This window comes from Papio anubis, chromosome 12 (assembly GCF_008728515.1).
Source record: "Papio anubis isolate 15944 chromosome 12, Panubis1.0, whole genome shotgun sequence".
Classification (NCBI taxonomy): Eukaryota; Metazoa; Chordata; class Mammalia; order Primates; family Cercopithecidae; genus Papio; species Papio anubis.
Genome location: NC_044987.1, coordinates 41,049,723 through 41,072,062, shown reverse-complemented (window position 1 = coordinate 41,072,062; position 22,340 = coordinate 41,049,723). Strand labels below are relative to the sequence as shown.

Genomic DNA, 22,340 nt, shown 5'->3' with positions numbered 1-22,340 from the left:
CCAGAGGTACAAGGAGGAGCTGGTACCATTCCTTCTGAAACTATTCCAATCAATAGAAAAAGAGGGAATCCTTCCTAACTCATTTTATGAGGCCAACATCATCCTGATACTAAAGCCTGGCAGAGACACAACAAAAAAAGAGAATTTTACACCAATATCCCTGATGAACATCAGTACAAAAATCCTCAATAAAATATTGGCAAACCAAATCCAGCAGCACATCAAAAAGCTCATCCACCATGATCAAGTGGGCTTCATCCCTGGGATGCAAGGCTGGTTCAACATACACAAATCAATAAACGTAATCCAGCATATAAACAGAACCAAAGACAAAAACCACATGATTATATCAATAGATGCAGAAAAGGCCTTTGACAAAATTCAACAACCCTTCATGCTAAAAACTCTCAATACATTCGGTATTGATGGAATGTATTTCAAAATAATAAGAGTATTTATGACAAACCCACAGCCCATATCATAATGAATGGGCAAAAACTGGAAAAATTCCCTTTGAAAACTGTCACAAGACAGGGATGCCCTCTCTCACCACTCCTATTCAACATAGTGTTGGAAGTTCTGGCCAGGGCAATCAGGCAAGAGAAAGAAATAAAGGGTATTCAATTAGGAAAAGAAGAAGTCAAATTGTCCCTCTTTGCAGATGATATGATTCTATATTTAGAAAACCCCATCATCTCAGCCCAAAATCTCCTTAAGCTGATAAGCAACTTCAGCAAAGTCTCAGGATACAAAATTAATGTGCAAAAATCACAAGCATTCTTATACACCAGTAACAGACAAACAGAGAGCCAAATCATGAATGAACTTCCATTCACAATTGCTTCAAAGAGAATAAAATACCTAGGAATCCAACTTACAAGGGATGTAAAGGACCTCTTCAAGGAGATCTACAAACCACTGCTCAGTGAAATAAAAGAGGACACAAACAAATGGAAGAATATTCCATGCTCATGGATAGGAAGAATCAATATCGTGAAAATGGCCATACTGCCCAAGGTATTATGCCATCCCCATCAAGCTACCAATGAGTTTCTTCACAGAATTGGACAAAACTGCTTTAAAGTTCAAAAAGAGTGCACATTGCCAAGACAATCCTAAGTTAAAAGAACAAAGCTGGAGGCATCACGCTGACTTCAAACTATACTACAAGGCTACAGTAACCAAAACAACATGGTACTGGTACCAAAACAGAGATATAGACCAATGGAACAGAACAGAGTCCTCAGAAATAATACCACATATCTACAGCCAGCTGATCTTTGACAAACCTGAGAAAAACAAGAAATGGGGAAAAGATTCCCTATTTAATAAATGGTGCTGGGAAAATTGGCTAGCCATAAGTAGAAAGCTGAAACTGGATCCTTTCCTTACTCCTTATACGAAAATTAATTCAAGATGGATTAGAGACTTAAATATTAGACCTAATACCATAAAAACCCTAGAAGAAAACCTAGGTAATACCATTCAGGACATAGGCACGGGCAAGGACTTCATGTCTAAAACACCAAAAGCAATGGCAGCAAAAGCCAAAATTGACAAATGGGATCTAATTAAACTAAAGAGCTTCTGCACAGCAAAAGAAACTACCATCAGAGTGAACAGGCAACCTACAGAATGGGAGAAAAATTTTGCAATCTACTCATCTGACAAAGGGCTAATATCCAGAAACTACAAAGAACTCAAACAAATTTACAAGAAAAAAACAAACAACCCCATCAAAAAGTGGGCAAGGGATATGAACAGACATTTCTCAAAGGAAGACATGCATACAGCCAACAGACACATGCAAAAATGCTCGTTATTACTGGCCATCAGAGAAATGCAAATCAAAACCACAATGAGATACGATCTCACACCAGTTAGAATGGCAATCATTAAAAAGTCAGGAAACAACAGGTGCTGGAGAGGATGTGGAGAAATAGGAACATTTTTACACTGTTGGTGGGATTGTAAACTAGTTCAACTGTTATGGAAAACAGTATGGCGATTCCTCAAGGATCTAGAACTAGAAGTACCATATGACCCAGCCATCCCATCACTGGGTATATACCCAAAGAATTATAAATCATGCTGCTATAAAGACACATGCATACATATGTTCATTGCGGCACTATTCACAATAGCAAAGACTTGGAATCAACCCAAATGTCCATCAGTGACAGACTGGATTAAGAAAATGTGGCACATATACACCGTGGAATACTATGCCGCCATAAAAAAGGATGAGTTCGTGTCCTTTGTAGGGACATGGATGCAGCTGGAAACCATCATTCTCAGCAAACTATCACAAGAACAGAAAACCAAACACCGCATGTTCTCACTCATAGGTGGGAACTGAACAATGAGATCACTTGGACTTGGGAAGGGGAACATCACACACCAGGGCCTATTATGGGGAGCAGGGAGCGGGGAGGGATTGCATTGGGAGTTATACCTGATGTAAATGAGGAGTTGATGGGTGCTGACGAGTTGATGGGTACAGCACACCAACATGGCACAAGTATACATATGTAACAAACCTGTATATTATGCACATGTACCCTAGAACTTAAAGTATTAAAAAAAAAAAAAGATTAGTTACAACTTACATTTTCTTAAAAATCTGATATGTGTGAATGTAGATATGTACATCAGGTGCATACTCACCTAACCTTATCTGGTTGTCTGTAGTGCTTAGTTGTATGGCACCTTGGAACCACCTGGAACTTTGTGAGCCTCTACTCAGAGCACTGGTGAAACAGAGAAGTGCTAAAAACATGAATATTACAGATATGTTATGAGTGCATTGGTTCTCTCCCCAAAAGAAAGAAGCAGTCTCATGGGACAGCAGTTAGTATAAAAGTTGTACACTCCTTGAACTCAAGAAGCAGAAAGAAAAGGAGAAATAGAGACAAAAATAGAAAAGCTGGCAAGAGAAGTAGCAACACAAGTATCAGTGGTAATAAGAACATTAAGAATTTAGTCCTATAACACTGTAGGCCAGCGTATTCCAGGGGCCCCAGCTCTGTTCAGCAATGTTTTGTCTTCTCTTCTGTCACACCACAGGGACAAGCACAGTGCCTGACATAGGGTAATTATGCAGTCAGCTTTTTTGTTGTTGTTGAGACAAGGTCTAGCTCTGTCACCCAGGCTGGAGTGCAGTGGTGTGATCTTGGCTCCCTGCAATGTCAGACTCCCAGGCTCAAGCAGTCTTCCACCTCGGCCTCCTGAGTAGCTGGGAGGTGCATACCACCACAACTGAGAATTTTTTTGTTTTGTTTTTTGTAGTGATAGGGTCTCACTATGTTGCCTAAGCTGGTTTTGAACTCCTGGTCTCAAGCAGTCCTCCCACTTTGGCCTCCCAACATGCTAGAATTACAGGCATGAACCACTGCTCCCAGCTCAGTCAACATTTGTTGAATGAATGAGTGAACCAAAAGAATGACAGCCTATTAAAGGCAATAAACTGTAAAACAACAGGGAAATAAAATATAAATACCAATTTCAAAAGACTAGAGAAGAGTTGAATCAAGAGTTCAGAATTAGGTAGAAATGAGGCTGTATAAAAGCAGGGTGTGAAAAAATGAAGAGAATCCAGGACAATTTTCATAGACACACTTGAGGTATTGAGGACTTGTCTTTTTAATTGGAGAATGTATGGGGAGTAGTTATGTAGGAATGGCTCCAGCCAGAAACAGAACAGACCCATGTGCTTTCATGGACTCTCTGAGGGTAACATACTAAGACTCACAGTTTTCATCCTTAAATGTTATTTAAGTTAGGTTGTGTCTTGAAATCAGAAGATACATTTGGCTATTATTCCCTTTTACCTCTTAAAGCAATTATTAAGTTATTGTTGCTTCTTATAATAGAAAGTGTTATAGAATGACAGAAATATGTTTCACATGTTGCCATTTGAAAGCACAAACACATATGGCATAGCCATTTATGGGGAAATCCACTGGCCAACCCATAGTGCTGTGGAGTAACTACACCTGTAATCTGTACAAATGCTAGAGTACAAGATGAGCAGCACAGAGCTAGGTGCACTATAGAATCCATGCCATGAAATGGTTTCCAAATTTTCTCTAAAAAGGAGAAAGGGGAAAATGCAAATACTTTATGCTAATCTTACAAATCTTCAAGTTATATACTACTAAAAATGGTTCAAGAATAGGGAAAAAAAAAGATGAATCAACAAAGGACAGCTAGTCAAATTACCCATAGAGGCTGTCCATTTATATTAGAAGCAGGTGGCATATGAGGCATAATTGGTGCAATGGCCCAGGGACTCAGGAATATCCAAATCTTGCCTCAAATCACCAACAACCCCAAGGGAGACTTACCATAGCAAAGGAAAGCAAGACACTTTGGTAATGATAACGAGGGAACCCACCTCACACAGTGTTGGAGGAGGTAAGAGTAATGAGGCATCCCTACCCCTTCCAGCCAAGGTAGTATTAGCACAGAACTACTAGGGGCCTGAACTGTCACCCCCACCCAACAGTAATGAGGAGTTCCTCCCTCCCAGTGGCAACAGAGGCTGAGTCAAGAACCTGAACTTCTACCACTGTCTGACAGTAATGAGGTGGCATTCTATTCCCCTGCTGGATTATTGTCAGAAGAGGTCTGCTAAAACACAAAATTTAAATAAAAATCAGAAGCTTGTAATATAATACCCAAGCAAATTAGGGTTCCTATTTTTCAGGAGGTAGGAAGTTTAGAGCTGATACTATGGCTCTGCAATGGTATCAGAGACCTCACTGGAGCTTATAATCAAGTGGAGGGAAACAGATTATAGCAAACAAATAAATCAATATTATGTTGGGGGGTGGTAATAATCACTATGCAGAAAAAGTAAGCAGATTATGAGAATAGAGAGTTACAGAATAAATCTGGTTTGGTGACATTTGAAGAAAGACCTAAAAAACGTGAGAGACGTAGACATCTGGATATCTGGGGGAATGGCGTTCCAGGCAGAGGAATCAGCAAAAGCAAAGCTTCTCTTTCTCCGTAATTCCTCCCTCCTTCCCTTCTTTCTCTCCATGATGGCTTTCATATTTGTCTTTTAAACCCCTCTCCCATGCTCCAGACCTATTTCTATTTTAGACATCTCATGTATTCCAAACTGAATTCACTCCTTTGTTTAAATGTAGTATTTAATTACTTATTTTTAGTATAATTTTTCTCATGCTGTGTTTATTTTTCAAATTGTCCAAATTTTTTTATGGCTTAAATATTTTAGAAAATGTGCCCATTGATTTGGGAGCTGATAAAACACTTCTGAAAATTATAATGGCATGTCTTGCCAATGTGAAAATGGACGTAATAAAAATATCCCCAAATCCTATAGTTTTCTTTTTTTAACTTTTTTTTTTTAAGTTTAAAGGTGCATGTTGAGGTTTGTTATCTAGGTAAACTTGTGTCATGGGGGTTTGTTTTACAGATTATTTCATCACCCACACACTAAGCCTGGGACCCATTAGTTATTTTTCTTGATGCTTTCCCTCCTCCCATCCTCCATCTTCTGATAGGCCTGAGTGTCTGTTGTTCCCCTCTATGTATCCATGTGTTCTCATCATTCAGCTCCCACTTTTAAGTAAGAACATGTGACATTTGGTTTTCTGTTCCTTTGTTGATCCACTAGGGATAATGGCCTCCAGCTCTATCCATGCTGCTGTGAAGGACATGATCTTGTCCTTTTTATGGCTGCATAGTATTTCATGGTATATATGAACCACATTTTCTTTATTCCATCTACCATTGATGGGCAATTAGGTTGATTCCATGTCTTTGCTATTGTGAATAGTGCTGCAGTGAACATAACATGTGCATGTGTCTTTATGATAGAACAGTTTGTATTCCTTTGGTATATACCCAGCAGTGGGATTGCTGAGTTGAATGGTATTTCTGTTTTTAGGTCTTTGAGGAATCACCACACTGTCTTACACAATGGTCAAACTAATTTCCACTCCCACAAACAGTGTATAAAATGTTTCTTTTTCTGCACAACCTGGCCAGATTCTGTTATTTTTTGACTTTTTAATAATGCCCATTCTGACTGGTGTGAGATGGCATCTCATTATGGTGTTAATTTACATTTCTCTAACAATCAGTAACGTTGAGCCTTTTTTCATATGTTTGTTAGCTGCATGTATGTCTTCTTTTGAGAAGTGTCTGTTCTTTGACCATTTTTTAAATGGGGTTGTTTGCTTTTTTCTTGTAAATTTAAGTTCCTTATAGATGCTGGATATATTAGACCTTTGTCAGATGCATGGTTTGCAAATATTTTCTCCCCTTCTGTAGGTTGTCTGTTTACCTCTGTTGATAGTTTCTTTTGCTGTGAAGAAGCTTTTTAATTAATTAGATCCCATTTGTTAATTTTTGCTTTTGTTGCTATTGCTTTTGGTGTCTTTGTTATGAAATTTTGGCCTATTCCTATGTGTGGAATAGTGTTGCCTAGGTTGTCTTCCAGGGTTTTTACAGTTTGGGGTTGTACATTAAAGTCTTTAATCCAGCTTGAGTTAATTTTTGTATATGGTATAATGAAGGGATCCAGTTTCAGTTTTCTGCATATGGCTAGTCAGTTCTCCCAGCACCATTTATTGAATAAGGAGTTTTTTCCCCATCTCTTGTTTTTGTCAGGTTTGTTGAAGATCAGATGGTTGTAGGTGTGTGGCCTTATTTCTGGATTCTCTGTTGTGTTCCATTGGTCTATGTGTCTGTTCTTGTTACCCATACCATGCTGTTTTAATTCTTGCAGCCCTGTAGTATAGTTTGAATTCAGGGCACAATCTCGGCTCACTGCAGCCTCCGCCTCCCAGGCTCGAGTGATCCTCCCACCTCAACCTCCCCAGTAGCTGGGACTACAGGTGCACACAACCATGCCCAGCTAATTTTTTGTATTTTTTTGGTAAAGATGGAGTTTCATCATGTTGCCCAGACTGGTTTCGAACTCCTGAACTCAAGTGATCTGCCCACCTTGGCCTCTCAAAGTATTGGGATTATAGGTATAAGCCACTGCACCTAGACTTTCATAGGAATTTTTAAAGTATTTTTTTCTGTTTTTTTTCTAGTTCTTTGAGGAATGTCATAGGTAGCTTAATAGAAATAACACTGAATCTATAAATTGTTGTGGGCAGTATGGCCGTTTTAGTGATACTGTTTCTTCCTAACCATGAGCATGGAATATTTTTCCATTTGTTTGTATCATCTCTGGTTTCTTTGAGCAGCGTTTTGTAATTCTCATTGTAGAGATTTTGCAGTTCCCTGGTGAGCTGTATTCCTAAGTATTTTAGTCTTTTTGTGGCAGTTGTGAATGAGATTGCGTTCCTGATTTGGCTCTCGGCTTAACTGTTGTTGGTGTATAGGAATGCTAGTGATTTTTGCACACTGATTTTGTGTCCTGAGATTTTGCTGAAGTTGTTTACCAGCTTAAGGAGTTTTCAGGCCAAGACTATGGGGTTTCTAGATATAGGAACATGTCAAGGATAGTTTGACTTCCTCTCTTCCTATTTGGATGCTCTTTATTTCTTTCCCTTGCCTGATTGGCCTGGCCAGGACTTCCAATACTATGTTGAATAGGAGTGGTGGGAGAGGGCATCCTTGTCTTGTGTCTGTTTTCAAGGGGAATGCTTCCAGCTTTTGCCCATTCAGTATGATGTTGGCTGTGGGTTTGTCATAGATGGCTCTTATTATTTTGATGTATGTTTCTTTGGAACCTAATTTATTGAGAGTTTTTAACATGATGCTGAATTTTATTGAAAGCCTTTTCTTCATCTACTGAGATAATCATGTGGTTTTTGTCTTTAGTTCTGTTTATGTGATGAATCACATTTATTGACTTGCATATGTTGAATCACCCTTGCATCACAGGGACAAAGCCTACTTGTGTATGGTGGATAAACTTTTTGATGTGCTGCTGGATTCCATTTACCAGTATTTTGTTGAGGATTTTTGCATCCATGTTCATCAAGGATATTAGCCTGAGGTTTTCTTTTTTTGTTGTGTCTCTGCCGGGTTTTGGTCAGGATGATGATGGCCTCATAGAATGAGTTTGGGAACAGTCTGTCCTCCTCAGTTTTTTGGAATAGTTTCAGTAGGAATGGTACCAGCTCTTCTTTGTGCATCTGGTAGACTTCAGCTGTGAATCTTTCTGGTCCTGGGCTGTTTTTGGTTGTTAGGCTATTTATTACTGATTCAATTTCAGAGCCCATTGTTGGTCTGTTCAGAGATCAGTTTTTTTGTTTGTTTTTTTGACAGAGTCTCACTCTGTCTCCCAGGCTGGAGTGCAGTGGCACGATCTCGGCTCACTGCAAGCTCTGCCTCCCAGATTCACACCATTCTCCTGCCTCAGCCTCCCAAGTAGCTGGGACTACAGGTGTGTGCCACCATGCCTGGCTAATATTTTTGTATTTTTAGTAGAGACAGGGTTTCACCGTGTTAGCCAGGATGGTCTCGATCTCATGAACTCGTGATCCGCCCACCTTAGTCTCCCAACGCGCTGGGATTACAGGCATGAGCCACTGCACCCAGTTCAGAAATTCAGTTTTTTCCTGGCTCAGTTTTAGGAGTGTGTGTGTGTCCAGAAATTTATCCATTTCTCCTAGATTTTCTAGTTTATGTGCATAGAGGTATGTATAATATTCTCTAATGATTATTTGTATTTCTGTGGAGTCAGTGGTAATTTCCCCTTTGTCATTTCTAATTGTGTTTATTTGGATCTTCTCTCTTTTCTTCTTTATTGGTCTAGCTAGCTGTCTATCTATTTTATTCATTTTTTTCAAAAAACCAAGTCCTGGATTCATTGATCTTTTGAATTATTTTTTATGTCTCTGTCTCTTTCAATTCAGCTCTGATTTTGTTTATTTCTTGTCTTCTGCTAGCTTTGGGGTTGGTTTTCTCTTGATTATCTAGTTATTTTGTTAAGTTGTTAAATTGAGATCTGACTTTTTGATGTGGGCATTTAGTGCTGTAAAATTTTCCTCTTAACACTGCCTTGGCTGTGTCCCAGAGAATATGGCATGTTGTGTCTTTGTTCTCATTAGTTTCAAAGAACTTCTTGACTTCTGCCTTAATTTCATTATTTACCAAAAAGTTATTCAGAAGCAAGTTATTCAGTTTCTATGTAATTATATGGTTTCTAGCAAATTTCTTAGTCTTGATTTCAAATTTGACTTTTTCCCCCACAACTTGTCTCTGCACCTCTGTTTTCCCATTGGTAATGGGTAGGCTAATCCTGAATCCCAGTTTGTCCAGAATAGTAACTGTTTATACCTTGTGTGTGCTGGCATAATTATTATTAGTGCTCCTTTCACTTTCAAAATTGTCCTGGTTTGGCTAACAAGTCATATGATCATTATAGCAATGTATCTGATGAAGGTTGGTCCTTTTTTCTTTTAAAAAAACTTTTATTAGTTAATGTTCAAGTATTTTTATCCAATTTTTATTTTAGGTTCATGTCTGCCCTTTTAGGAGCTAGCATATAAGGCTGGGCATGGTGGCTCATGCCTATAATCTCAATAATTTGGGAGGCTGAGGTGGAAGGATCACTTGAGGCCAGGAATTCAGGACTAGCCTGGACAACATAGGAAGTCCCTGTCTCTATAAAAAATTTCAAATATTAGCTGAGCATGGTGGTGTACACCTATGGTCCTAGTGACTCAGGAGACTGAGGCAGGAGGATCACTTGAGACCAGAGGAGGGAGCTATGACTGTGCCAACTGCTCTCCAGCCTGGGTGACAGAGTGAGACTCTGTATCAAAAAAAAAAAAAAAAAAAAGAAAAAAGAAAAAAAGTTGAGAGGAAGAACTAGCACATAAGCCCTATGTTAAAGGGCTTTGGGGTATGAGCCCACTAGCCCAAAATTGCTCTGGGCCACCTTCATATATGTCCATATATCTTACCCTGGCTGTTTTTACTCTGAATGTGACTTTTTCTTCCATTCCCCTGCCCTCTTTAGTATACTTGCCACTATTTAGTTTTCTATTTTGCCCCCTCTTCACCTCCAAACTCGGTATCTTGATACTTTGATAATAGGCTCTAGAAGGGCATGTCACCCTGGAATTCTGTGTGCCCCCTCTCTTCTGGCTTAATGAATTGAAGGATTAATGCAGAAAAATCTGGCCTGACTGCAGGACCTTCCTTTGTGAATTGCTCCCAAGATACACCTTATAGTAAGGAATAGAGTTTTGCATGTCTTAAGTAGTGTATTAGACACAATTCACCTAGTTTCCAAAGCTGGAAGACTCACGGGACTTTTTTTTTCTTTTTTAACCACTCACTCAACTTTTCTAAAATTGGATAATAATACCTATGTTATGGGGATATTGTGAGGATCCATGAAAGGAGGTTCAAGAAGATACTTAGCATAGTGTTAGTTAGCGTTTGACTAAAGGAAGTAATGGAAATATAGTAAAGAATGCCAATGCCCAGCTACATTAAGGAGGCTACACTGAGCCTTTTTAAAAATCGTATTTTAAAGTTCACTAGATTTACGAGTAATTATCTGAAAAGCTGAAGAACAGAAAATATACTAGAAGACTGAACAATTGAATTTCAAAAGGGAATATTAAGTTTGATAAAAAGCTGAGTTTGATGTAAAATTGAGTTTGACTAAATCTTAGGTAAGACTCTGGAAGAGAGATAAGCAGGGTTTGTGGGCCTTAGAAGAGGAAGTAATGGCCACCAGGACTCACCAGGGATACCCCAACTCCTTGCTTACTAGACCAGCCTCGCCTCACAAGGTTAGCCTGCTGGTGCAGCAGAGAAACAGCATAGACTTGTATTTGGGCTCTGGCATGATATTTTTGTGGGAAAGAAAGAAAAAACTGTAAGGCTAATTAAATGGATTACTGTCTGATCATAATTTTTAAAAATAAACAACAGATCACTGTCACCCTGAAGGGCTTGGTAGGGAGTACTACAAGGGTCTATCTTCCACTTTGTCCTTTATGGCATTTTATACAATGACTTGTGTATATATAAAAACCGCATGTATATATATAAATATGTACGTATGTATTTTTTATATTCTGTATATTATAGATGTATAATACACATTTTATATGTACCTGTTTCATTTATATACTGAATACATATAAACCATATATGTGTGTGTGTGTGTGTACAGGATATGTATACAGGATGAAACGTATATATACACACACACAGCAGGTAATGCTTATCAAGTCTGCAGCTCACACAAAGCTGGGAGATATGGAGAATATATTCTCTGATAGAAACGATCCCAAATATAAGCTCAGATGTTACCTCATTTAGGAAGACCTCTGTGATAACCCACCCTCTGCAAGTCTGTATTCAGCACCCCTCCTTTTTGAGAGCCTGAATATATTCATCAGTCTTTTATTCTGCCTGCCTGCCTTGCAAGTCTCTCTATTCACAGGCAATTGCTCTTGTGTCTCTGTTTTCCCAGTACCTTACACAGTGCTTAATGAATGTTTGCTGAAAGAACTAGTGATGATGACCCACAATGAAAGACTGAAACTATCAAGCAGAAATTTAATAAGGATAAATACACAGCCCTATCATTGGACCCCTCCTCTCAAAAAACTAAACAAGCACAAGATAGTGAATAGGTGGCTTACTAATAGCATGCATAAAAAAGAAATAAGATTTTTAGATAAGAATAAACCCACCTTGAAACAATGTGATATCACTGCTTTACCCTTTCCTCTCCCAAATTCAACTAATGTGATCTCCATCTGGTTAAATAAAAGTATATGGCACATAAAACAAAGGATCTGTGAGACCCCCTCTGACCTGATTAGACCATGCCTGTCGTATTATCTTAAAGTTCCAAATGGTACATTTCAAGGATGAAATTGACAAAAAAAAAAAATTGTTCAAAGAAGAGCTAGAATTATGAAGGGTCTGAAAATCTTACCGTAGTCATTCTTTTTTTTTTCATTCAGCAAATGTGTACTAAGCATCTAGTATTTTTCAGGCAGTATACTGGATACTGAGTACAGAGTGGTGAAGAAAAAAGTCTCTAGGAGCAATAGAAGGAAATAAAAATATTTGTGGAAATAAATAAAGATCACCCAAATGAAAACAACTGAAGGTATTTATTTATTCAGAACTTGCTATATCAAGGGAATCACCCACTATCACTTGCATTTGGCAGAGACTCAAAGGGAGGCAGAGGAGTGGGAAAGCTTTAAGGTAAAAAAAAAGGGAGAAGGGATCAGGTGTGCCCTCATTGGAGGGAGCTGGCATGTAGAGGCTGGAGACAGAATAACTAAAAGTGGGGATTGTTTTGAGGAGTATATTTGACTTTCTCTGGTTTGATCTGAGTTGGAAGTGGGGACAGAAATTAGGGAAGATGGCAGTCAGTGATCAAGCCCTGACCATTATGGGACAAATGCTGCAGATTTTGTGGCTTGGCTTTCTGGACTGGTTGTGTTGTTGCAGAAATTATGGGTCAGAGTCTACTGTCATATGGTCTGATTATTGTCCATTCATATATTCAGTCTCTAATATTGAACACTGACAAAAGAAGACTAGAAGTGCACTCAAAACTGTATTTGACACACTGATGACTGTATTCAAGTACTTTAAAGTCTACTGTGTTGAAAAGGCATTTGTCCTGAATGGTCTCAGTGGAATCACTGAGATCAAATTAGGACCAATGGATGGAAAACTTCTTCAATATAAAAAAGATCTGTCTAAAACACATTGTCTAGCTACAATCTCAGACAGTGGTTACCTCTTAAGGGAAGAATTCAGACCTAGGCTGGGTAACTTCTTAGCAGTGATATTGAAAAACAGGTCACAAACTTTGGAATTCACCAGAATCACTTGATGCTTTTGTAACTGATGCAGAATCTTAGGGTCTGTCCTAGACCTGCTGATTCTGATCAGTAGTGTATGATAGATGATTCAGTTAAGAAATATTTGTAGAGGGGCCAGGTGCGGTGGCTCACGCCTGTAACCCCAGCACTTTGGGAGGCCAAAGCGGGCAGATCACCTGAGGTCAGAAGTTTGAGACCAGCCTGGCCAACATGATGAAACCCTGTCTCTACTAAAAATACAAAAAAAAAAAATCACCCAGATGTGGTGGCACGTGCATGTAGTCCCAGCTACTTGGAAGGCTGAGGCCAGAGAATCGTTTGAACCTGGGAGGCAGAGGTGCTAGTGAGCCAAGATTGTGCCATTGCACTCGAGCCTGGGCAACAGAGCGAGACTGCATCTCAAAAAAAATTATATATAATCATATTTAATAATGTTTAATATAAAATACATATTCTTACATAATATATTTTGCATATTATATATACATATATAAATATATAATATATACATATATAAATATATATATATATTTGTAGAGGAATGCAAACACTGGATGGGTAGTTGGGGTAGTTGGACTAGTTGACTTGTAAGAGTTTTTCCATCCTGAGAGTCTAACATTCTAACTTTTGCATAGCATAACCATAACCAGGAAATAAACCATTCACTCAACAATATTGATTGAGTAGATTACATTATATCCAGACTCTACTGTAGGCCTATATTTTAACTTTCTTAGCATGGTACATTCTTACATGCCAAAAGTTAGCAATTAAAGGAACTCATTCATTCTTCAGAGATTTATTGAGCATCTACTGTGTGCTACAGTAATATACTAGGCTCTGGTGAGATGGTGATGAACCAGACTGATATAGTTCTTTTTTCCTAGAGCTTACATTGACATAGTCCTTTTTCTTCAGAGTGGAAAAAATAGACAAAATCTATTTACAGTACAGGGTGGTACATGTTGTCATGAAAAAGAAAAACGGTGTGAAACCACCAGGCCATAGTTCTATTCTTTTCCTCTATATTATAATTCCAATTAAAATTCAATCTTAAAATTTAATCAAGTTATTTATAGAGGAATTAGTATACATCCTTTTGTCAGATTTATTTTAGGTTTTAAGTAAAAATTGAAAGCCTCTGGGCCTCACATTCCTCCAGGAATGCTAGGAGAAGACTTCAGAATGGCACTTTGTACTTAAAACCTCTCTGATGTCAAAACTGGTAAATATCATATTGAATAAACCAAAGGAACATCTTCTGTTTGGGTTGATTCTGGATATCTTAGAAAATGATTCTGGAAATTCTCAATTCTTTGGATTTTAATACCTGTTTCTAACCTTATTGCAATGGAGCGAATTTGTACTGTATTTTTCAAGCATGTTCTTATTCAAAACACTGTGTCTTTTGCTGTGTGGTATACAGGAAGATACATTAAATGGGAAGCAGCTGCCTAGGATCTAGTTCTGGCTCTTCCATTAATTAGCTGTGTGACCTTGGGCCTCTCTGAGCCTGAGTTTTATCAAAATGCTAAATGATCCTTAATTAGCTCTAAAATTCTGATTTAGTGAAACTAAATGGAGGAAATGCTGTCATGTTGCACCTGCCTATCCCTCCTGTCTTCCTCCCAGCTACACAAATACATTGGAAGCCTCATTACCACCATTGAAATGGATGCTGAAATAACTCGCTTTTCTAATCTGGACATTTGTATGTTCCTTAGGCTGAAGTGTAAGGCCTCAATACCTACCTGCTAATCCAGTCTGAGTGACTGGACTCATGCCAGCTCCCTGGAGAATGCTTAAGCTTCTTTGAAAAAGAACTCTGTAGTGAGAGCACTTACCAATCTGTCTTCTCAACAACAGTAGCTGTAATCCTAGCTGTTATACTAAGCATTTTGTTTGATACTCAATAAACCCTCCTAGACCCCAGATATTACTATGTATATGAGTAATAGTAACCTCACTGTCTAAAGACTTACAGTATCTCTCCAAACCTGCCAGCCTTAGTTTGTTTTCATGCTGCTGATAAAGATGTACCTGAGACTGAGAAGAAAAAGAGATTTAATTGAAATTACAGTTCTATATAGCTGGGGAGGCCTCAGATTCATGGCAAGAGGTGGAAGGCACTTCTTACATGGTGGAGGCAAGAGAAAATGAGGAAGAAGCAAAAGCAGAAACCCCTGATAAACCCATCAGGTTTTGTGAGACTTATTCGCTGTCAGGAGAATGGCATGAGAAAGACTGGCCCCCATGATTCAGTTACCTCCCCCTGGGTCTCTTCCACAACACATGGGAATTCTGGGAGATACAATTCAAGTTGAGAGCCAAACCATATCATTCCAACCCTGGCCCCTCCAAATCTCATGTCCTCACATTTCAAAACCAATCAAGTTCCCAACAGTCCCCCAAAGATTTAACTCATTTCATCATTAACCCAAAAATCCACAGTCCAAAGTCTCATCTGAGACAAGGCAAGTCCCTTCTACCTATGAGCCTGTAAGATCAAAGGAAGCTAGTTACTTCATAGATATAATGGGGGTACAGGTATTGGGTAAATACAGCCATTCCAAACGGGAGAAACTGGCCAAAACAGGAGTTACAGGCCCCATGCATGTTTGAAATCCAGCAGGGCAGTCAAATCTTAAAGCTCCAAAATGATCTCCTTTGACTTCAGGTCTCACATCCAGGTCATGCTGATGCAAAAGGTGGGTTCCCATGGTCTTGGGGAGCTCTGCCCCCATGGCTTTGTAGGGCACAGCCTCCCACGAGGCTGCTTTCACAAACTGGCATTGAGTGTCTGTGGCTTTTCCAGGTGCACAGTGCAAGTTGTCGTTGGATCTACCATTCTGGGGTTTGGAAGACAGTGGCCCTCTTCTCACAGCTCCAATAGGCAGTGCCTCAGTAGGGACTCTGTGTGGGTGCTCCCATCCCACATTTCCCTTCTGCCCTGCCCTAGCAGAGGTTCTCCATGAGGGCCCCACCCCTGAAGCAAACTTCTGCCTGGGCATCCAAGCATTTCCATATATCTTCTGAGATCTAGGCGGAGGTTCCCAAACCTCAATTCTTGACTTCTGTGCACCTGAAGGTTCAACACCATGTGAAAGCTGCCAATGCTTGGGGCTTCTACCCTCTGAAGCCACAGCCCAAGCTCTACATTGGCCCCTTTCAGCCATGGCTGGAGCAGTTGGGACACAGGACACCAAGTCCCTAGGCGGCACACAGCACAGGAGCCCTGGGCCTGGCCCATGAAACCACTTTTTCCTCCTGGGCCTCTGGGCCTGTGATGGGGGGGGTGCTGCTGTGAAGGTTTCTGACAAGTCCTGGGGACATTTTCCCCATGGTTTGGGAGATTAACATCAGGCTCCTTGCTACTTATGCAAATTTCTGCAGCTGATTTGAATTTCTCCTCAAAAAATGGGTTTTTCTTTTCTACTGCATCATCAGGCAGCAAATTTTCTGAACTTTTATGCTCTGTTTCACTTTTAAAACTGAATGCCTTTAACAGCACCCAAGTCACCTCTTGAATGCTGCTTAGAAATTTCTTCTGCCAGATACCCTAAATCATTTCTCTCAAGTTCAAAGTTCCACAAATCTCTAGGTCAGAGGCAAAATGCCTCCAGTCTCTTTGATAAAACATAACAAGAGTCGCCTTTACTCCAGTTCCCAAAAAGCTCCTTATCTCCATCTGGGACCACCTCAGTCTGGACCTTATTGTTCATATCACTATCAGCATTTTTGTCAAAGCCATTCAACAAGTCTCTAGGAGGTTCCAAAATTTCCCACATTTATCTGTCTTCTTCTGAGCCCTCTGAACTGTTCCAACCTCTGCCTGTTACCCAGTTCCAAAGTTGCTTCCACATTTTCAGTTATCTTTTCAGCAACTCCCCACTCTACTGGTATCAATTTACTGCATTAGTCTGTTTTCACACTGCTAATAAAGACATACCCGAGACTGGGAAGAAAAAGAGGTTTAATTGGACTTTCAGTTCCATGTGGCTTGGGAGGCCTCAGAATCATAGTGGGAGCCGAAAAGCACTTCTTACATGATGGAGGCAAGAGAAAATGAGGAAGAAGCAAAAGCAGAAACCCCTGATAAATTCATCAGATCTCATGAGACTTAGTCACTATCACGAGAATAGCACAAGAAAGACCGGCCCCATGATCCAATTACCTTCCCCTGGGTTCCTCCCATAACACATGGGAATTCTGGGAGATACAATTCAAGTTGAGATTTTGGTGGGTAAACAGCCAAACCATATCACTGCCTGATCAAATTCCTTAGAAACAGACACCAGCCATATCATGCCAAATTCCTCTCCTTGAGGAGCCACAATATAGCCCAGTTGGTACCCTTGAATCTGGTCCTACCTAGCCCAGGCTTGCTCTTCTATCCTTAACAGACACGAATGATATCCCAGTCTGCCTCTGTCAAACCTTCTGAAGTTATGACAGATATAGGTACGTGTATGCCTATATGGAAGAGCATTGATCCTGAAGCTAAGTCTTATAATTTTTCCTAATTAGCATATTCCTTAGAATTAGCCTACTCTAAAAAATGTTATTTTAAAAAATTAAGTATATATACACTGTTAGCTCTGAAATTCGCTTTATTAATTTTAAAATTTAACCTTCAGCTTTTGAACTTATTCCCATTTAAATAATTGAACAATTTCAGGAAATAATGATCAAGCTATGCAGAGCAATGTAATAATTTTTCTTGCCCTCACATTTTACTACTTTAAAATGTATTTTACTTTCCTACAATTGCCAGAACTTCTCCTTGTGAGGCTGAGCTTCAGGAATTAATGGAACAAATTGACATCATGGTAAGCAACAAAAAAATGGATTGGGAAAGAAAGATGCGAGCTTTGGAGACACGATTAGATCTTCGGGATCAAGAATTGGCAAATGCACAAACTTGTTTGGATCAGAAAGGTCAAGAGGTACTGAATACATATGTTAACAAATTGCTAATTCATCAGATTGTTATACATAGTATTCTATCAGAATATATTTTTATTATACATACTTTTTATCAGGCATCAGCAAGAGCCTTTATTGCTTAAAATTCTGTCAGCAAATTATAGGCTAAATGTATTATATCAAATAAGTGACAATCAGAACCTAAATCCATAGATATTTGCTGATAGAGACAGATATGTAGTGTCAATGCCATCTGTAAAAGTAAGCAAATATTTAACATATATGTAAAATATTGTTTGCAAGTAAAGATGTAAGTACTTTTGCTGCTGTAGAAACAAAGAAGTAGTCATCAAAACTGTGGACAAGGCAGAGTTCAGTAACATTTGCTTCTTTGAATATGCTGGAAAAAATAGAAGTAAGATGTCAAAAATTGATTATAGGACAAAGGAGAAAAGAGTTTGGTAAAGGGGTGTGTGTTTATACCTGGGACATCCACTTAAGAGGAGTTTCCTCAGTCCCTCTAGGCTGCTCACTGCCAAGCTGGTGGTCATAAAAGAATATATGAGTGCTCTCAGGGCTGTGAAGGAGTTCAGGAAAACCATACGCTTTATCTAATGTGGACTTTGTGTCTGTGAATTTTTCTTTTGGAAAAAGAAATGTTTAAGAGAAATGTTTGCTAGTTATATACTGTAACAAAAACATCATTAGTTAACTTGTTCATCAGCCATTTTTCTACCTTTATTGACTTCTCAGTGGAACCTAGTTTTTTGGCATAGTTAACTATATTATTGTTTGGCATAGGTAACTTAGTTACTGGCATCTAGTTTTCCTTCACAGTAGAGGTAGGTCATCAGACATGGCATATGCATTCTTCTTCTTCTAGCTTTTATATATATACTGACACAGATATGTAAGCAAGTGCCTCATCTGCTTTTTAAACAGACAAATTATATAAGCCAAATCCTTAGGAACTGCTCTTAGACAATTTTCTTTTTCTTTTTAACATATTACTTGTTATAAAAATGTAACAATTATTTCATAATACCACTAAAACAGAGATCCTCTTGAAGGTAATGGAGAAAACACAAAAGCTGAATTATATTGGTAGAGGTTTTGCCTGAGTAATGATGACATAGCCTCCCAAAAGGATAATGCAAAGTAAATTCTAACCCTGAATTTTAAATGTGATGATGATAAGGATCTTTTGTTAAACATCCGTACTGTCCTAATGTGTACCTTGTGGAATAGTGCTAGCAATGTTTGTTTTTTGTGAATTTAATTATTGATAGCTATTTTAAGAAGTGCAGTACAAATATTTACTCTTGGTTTGGTAAAGCCATTTTATTTGAATTGTTCTTCTCTTTTGCACATTTTCTGATTTTGTCAGGCAAAATTTAGAAAAAGTAAAATTAAATTTTATTCTTCATGCAGGTAGGGTTGCTTCGACAGAAATTGGACAGTCTGGAAAAATGTAATTTAGCAATGACTCAGAATTATGAAGGACAACTACAAAGCCTAAAGGCTCAAGTAAGAAAACTTATTATAATTTAATATCACACATTTTGATATATTTTTGACCTATAGAGTTGTGTTAATTTTATTTAAACTAATTGTTTTTAGTATAAATAAATGTTCTTGTGTTTTAATTCTAAGCTTAGTCATGTCTTTCCCTGTTTTATATGCATTGATTTTGTCTCTTACTAGATTGTTGGCTTGCTATACCTTCTGTACCTCTGTTAGCACAGTATTTGACAAATGGCTTTCTGTTTCTCAAGAGACTTGTTGATGAATTAAATGACAATTAGCTCACAAAAAAAAATTTTGTGAGCAACAACAAAAAAACAATTATCTTTCGTGGTTATTCCTATCTAATAAAGATGTTCTCAATTCTGTGATAATTTAAAATATGGAAGTTTGCGATTATGAAATAGACAATTGAAAGAATAAAACTGGTCTTTATTACCTTATTACTGGTAGCACTGTTTCTTACATGATAGTGCTTCTTCATATGTATTGAGGATACAGATTTCTTTTTCACTTATCCCTGTATCTTCACACAAAGAAGGCAACCAAAATGCCTTCTCTACCACAGATAGCACATAGGGTAGTAATCATTTGAGTATGTCAAATGTGGTAGATGCTATATCTTTGCTTAACTTAGTGAATGAATCAATGGGAAATATAGTTTGATTATGAAATTTTACTTTACAACCAACTTTTTTTAGAGTACAAATATTTCACATATGATAATTTAGTTAAAGGAGCTTAAAGTAGTTAATGATCCTTTTAAAATACCTTTTAGGGAGGTAATTAAGCCATTAAGATTGGAATATGAAACATTCGATGCCACTTAACAGATGATTTTACAAGACTAGTTCTTAGTCTACCTAGACATTTTGCCTACAGTTCAAGTAACTGCCACTATATGGTAGCTTGAGTTATGAAATTATATATGGTTTTTACTAGCTTAGACTCTGAGCATTTAGCATGTAAGTCAACTCAACCTTTATTTTTCTATGAAGATAAGGCTCTAAAACAACAACATAAACATTAAATCATTACATATTGGTCAATATAAATAAAGAGATCACAATCTGTAGTAGGTTTGAAAACAATACAGAAATCTAGAAATAAGTTAGGTGTCATCTCTAAGTTGTATTTAACCAGTTCAGTCACTGCTTTCCAAATCTTTCATTTCTGTTTGGGTATGTTTTCCTCTTGTTAAAAAGTTCTTGGCTTTGTTTACAGGTGCCAAGCAGTCATTTAATATATGAATCCTTGCCATTTGATGCTTTGCAGTTCTATTTTATTATTTGGCTGATGGCTGGTTTTCAGTGCTAACCAAAAAATATCTTTATGGTAACTTCATAAAAATTTGTTCTGTGGAAAACACTGTGAGTTTAGGAAATGCTGTTTAAGCTAATGCTGGCCAAGTTAAGACTCCTCCCCTCCTGGAGATTAAGGGTACACATTAGCATATTACAGGCCATAAGAAGTCCTGCCTTAAACAAACTGATTTAGCCTTTCCATTCCATCATGTTCCAAAGATATTGGACAATGGAGCTCTCTTTTATTTATTTATTTAAGCTAAAACCTTCTAATACTACTGTAAACAGGGGTTTCATGGAATACACTAGGAGTGCTACATTATTGTTGAGAGCCACCTGTTTTCACTGCAGTTTTCTGCTTCTCTTTTTCTCTAGTTAAAAGAAAAGGAGGAAGAAAGGGAAGGAGAGCAAAGGAGAAGGAAGAGGAAAGTAGGGAACAAGAGAGAAAAAGAAAAGTACTATGTACTTGATTTGGTTTGCATAAAGCTAGTAATATGCTGTTTTTCTAAGCAGAAAATGGTATCTTGTGGCTAACACGCTTTTGTTGCTGCCAGCTCACTCTACAGGTTCCTCCTTTGAAATTTCTGTTTTATTTACAATTTCATTTTCCTGAAACATCTTAAGTATACACTTTACCACACTGTGCCTTGAATAACTCAACTCTGTCAAAGCTTCCTTTTAGAAATTGCTTTCCTTTTAAAAAGGAGTTATTTTTTTCCTTCTAACCATTATAAAACTGTAATTTTAAATACATATATTTGAGGCTTTTGCTTCTGGAATAGATATACTCTTCCCTATCCTCCCACTAAATTAGACATCATTTATAAAATAAGATTCTGAGAAGTGGAGAGAAGAGAGAGATTGGCTAAGGACCTTAGGACTCAAAGAATGTCACAATAGTGAGTTCCCTAGGATTTGTTTTTGCCTCATATATCTCAGACTGAGTAACACAAAAGCAGGCAACCCAGTTATGCCAATGGGTGCAAACAAACAAAAAGAGCCCCAAGGAAAGTCATGCTGTACTCCATACCAACAAGGCCCTCATCAACCCGTGGTGATAGAGAGACAGCCTAGCACAGATACACCTACATGGTGTTTAGGATAACACACCTCTCTACTCCAGTCTCAGGTGTTATTATAGGAAGGCTGTTGAGGAGTCACCACTGCTCAGTGGTGACAAGTTCACCCACTCCCACTATAGTATCACTGAAGGCCATGTGAGAATAGTTACAAGGCACCCATGACCCTTCAATCAAAGTGTATCAGTGAAAGACTAGTGGGGAGCCTGAACTCCCACTTCGAATCAGCAGTAATAAGGAGCACCTCCCACTGGATACCAACTGAAGCCAAGTGAAGACCTGGACATCCACTATCCCCTGGCAGTAATGGAGTGGCACTCCATTTTTCCCTTCCAGAAATTGTCAGAGGAGGACTGCTAAAACACAGTATTTGAATAAAATCCAGAGTCTCAAAACACAATACACAAAAATGTCCAAGTATCAATAAAAATCATTCATTATAGAAAGAACCAAGAAGATCTCAACTTGAATAAGAAAAGACACTCAACAGATGCCGAGGCCAAGATGACACACATTAGAATTATCTAATTTTAAAGCAGCTGTTATAAAAATACTTCAATGAATTATTACAAATATGGCTTGAAATAAATGAAAAATTATAAAGCTTTGGCAAATAAATAATATAAATAACCAATTAGAAATTTTATAACTGAAAAGTATAATAACCAAATTTAAAAACTCAATGGATGGACTTA

At 38.2% G+C, this 22,340-nt stretch overlaps 2 protein-coding genes across 7 annotated transcripts in view; one reads left to right on the top strand and one right to left on the bottom strand.

Moving 5' to 3' along the window:
* DEUP1 (deuterosome assembly protein 1) overlaps positions 1-22,340 on the top strand; it is a 98,791-nt gene that overhangs the window by 11,458 nt on the left and 64,993 nt on the right. For 5 of the 6 annotated variants that reach the window (XM_017948854.2, XM_003910546.5, XM_017948853.3 and 2 more), the window contains 2 exons: positions 17,587-17,758; positions 19,170-19,265. In XM_017948854.2, coding sequence (XP_017804343.1) covers positions 17,587-17,758; positions 19,170-19,265 — 268 coding nt within the window. The remainder of the gene's footprint in view (positions 1-17,586; positions 17,759-19,169; positions 19,266-22,340) is intronic. The other variant, XM_017948855.2, reaches the window with a different exon arrangement.
* SLC36A4 (solute carrier family 36 member 4) overlaps positions 1-22,340 on the bottom strand; it is a 221,826-nt gene that overhangs the window by 194,671 nt on the left and 4,815 nt on the right. The window lies entirely within an intron of this gene.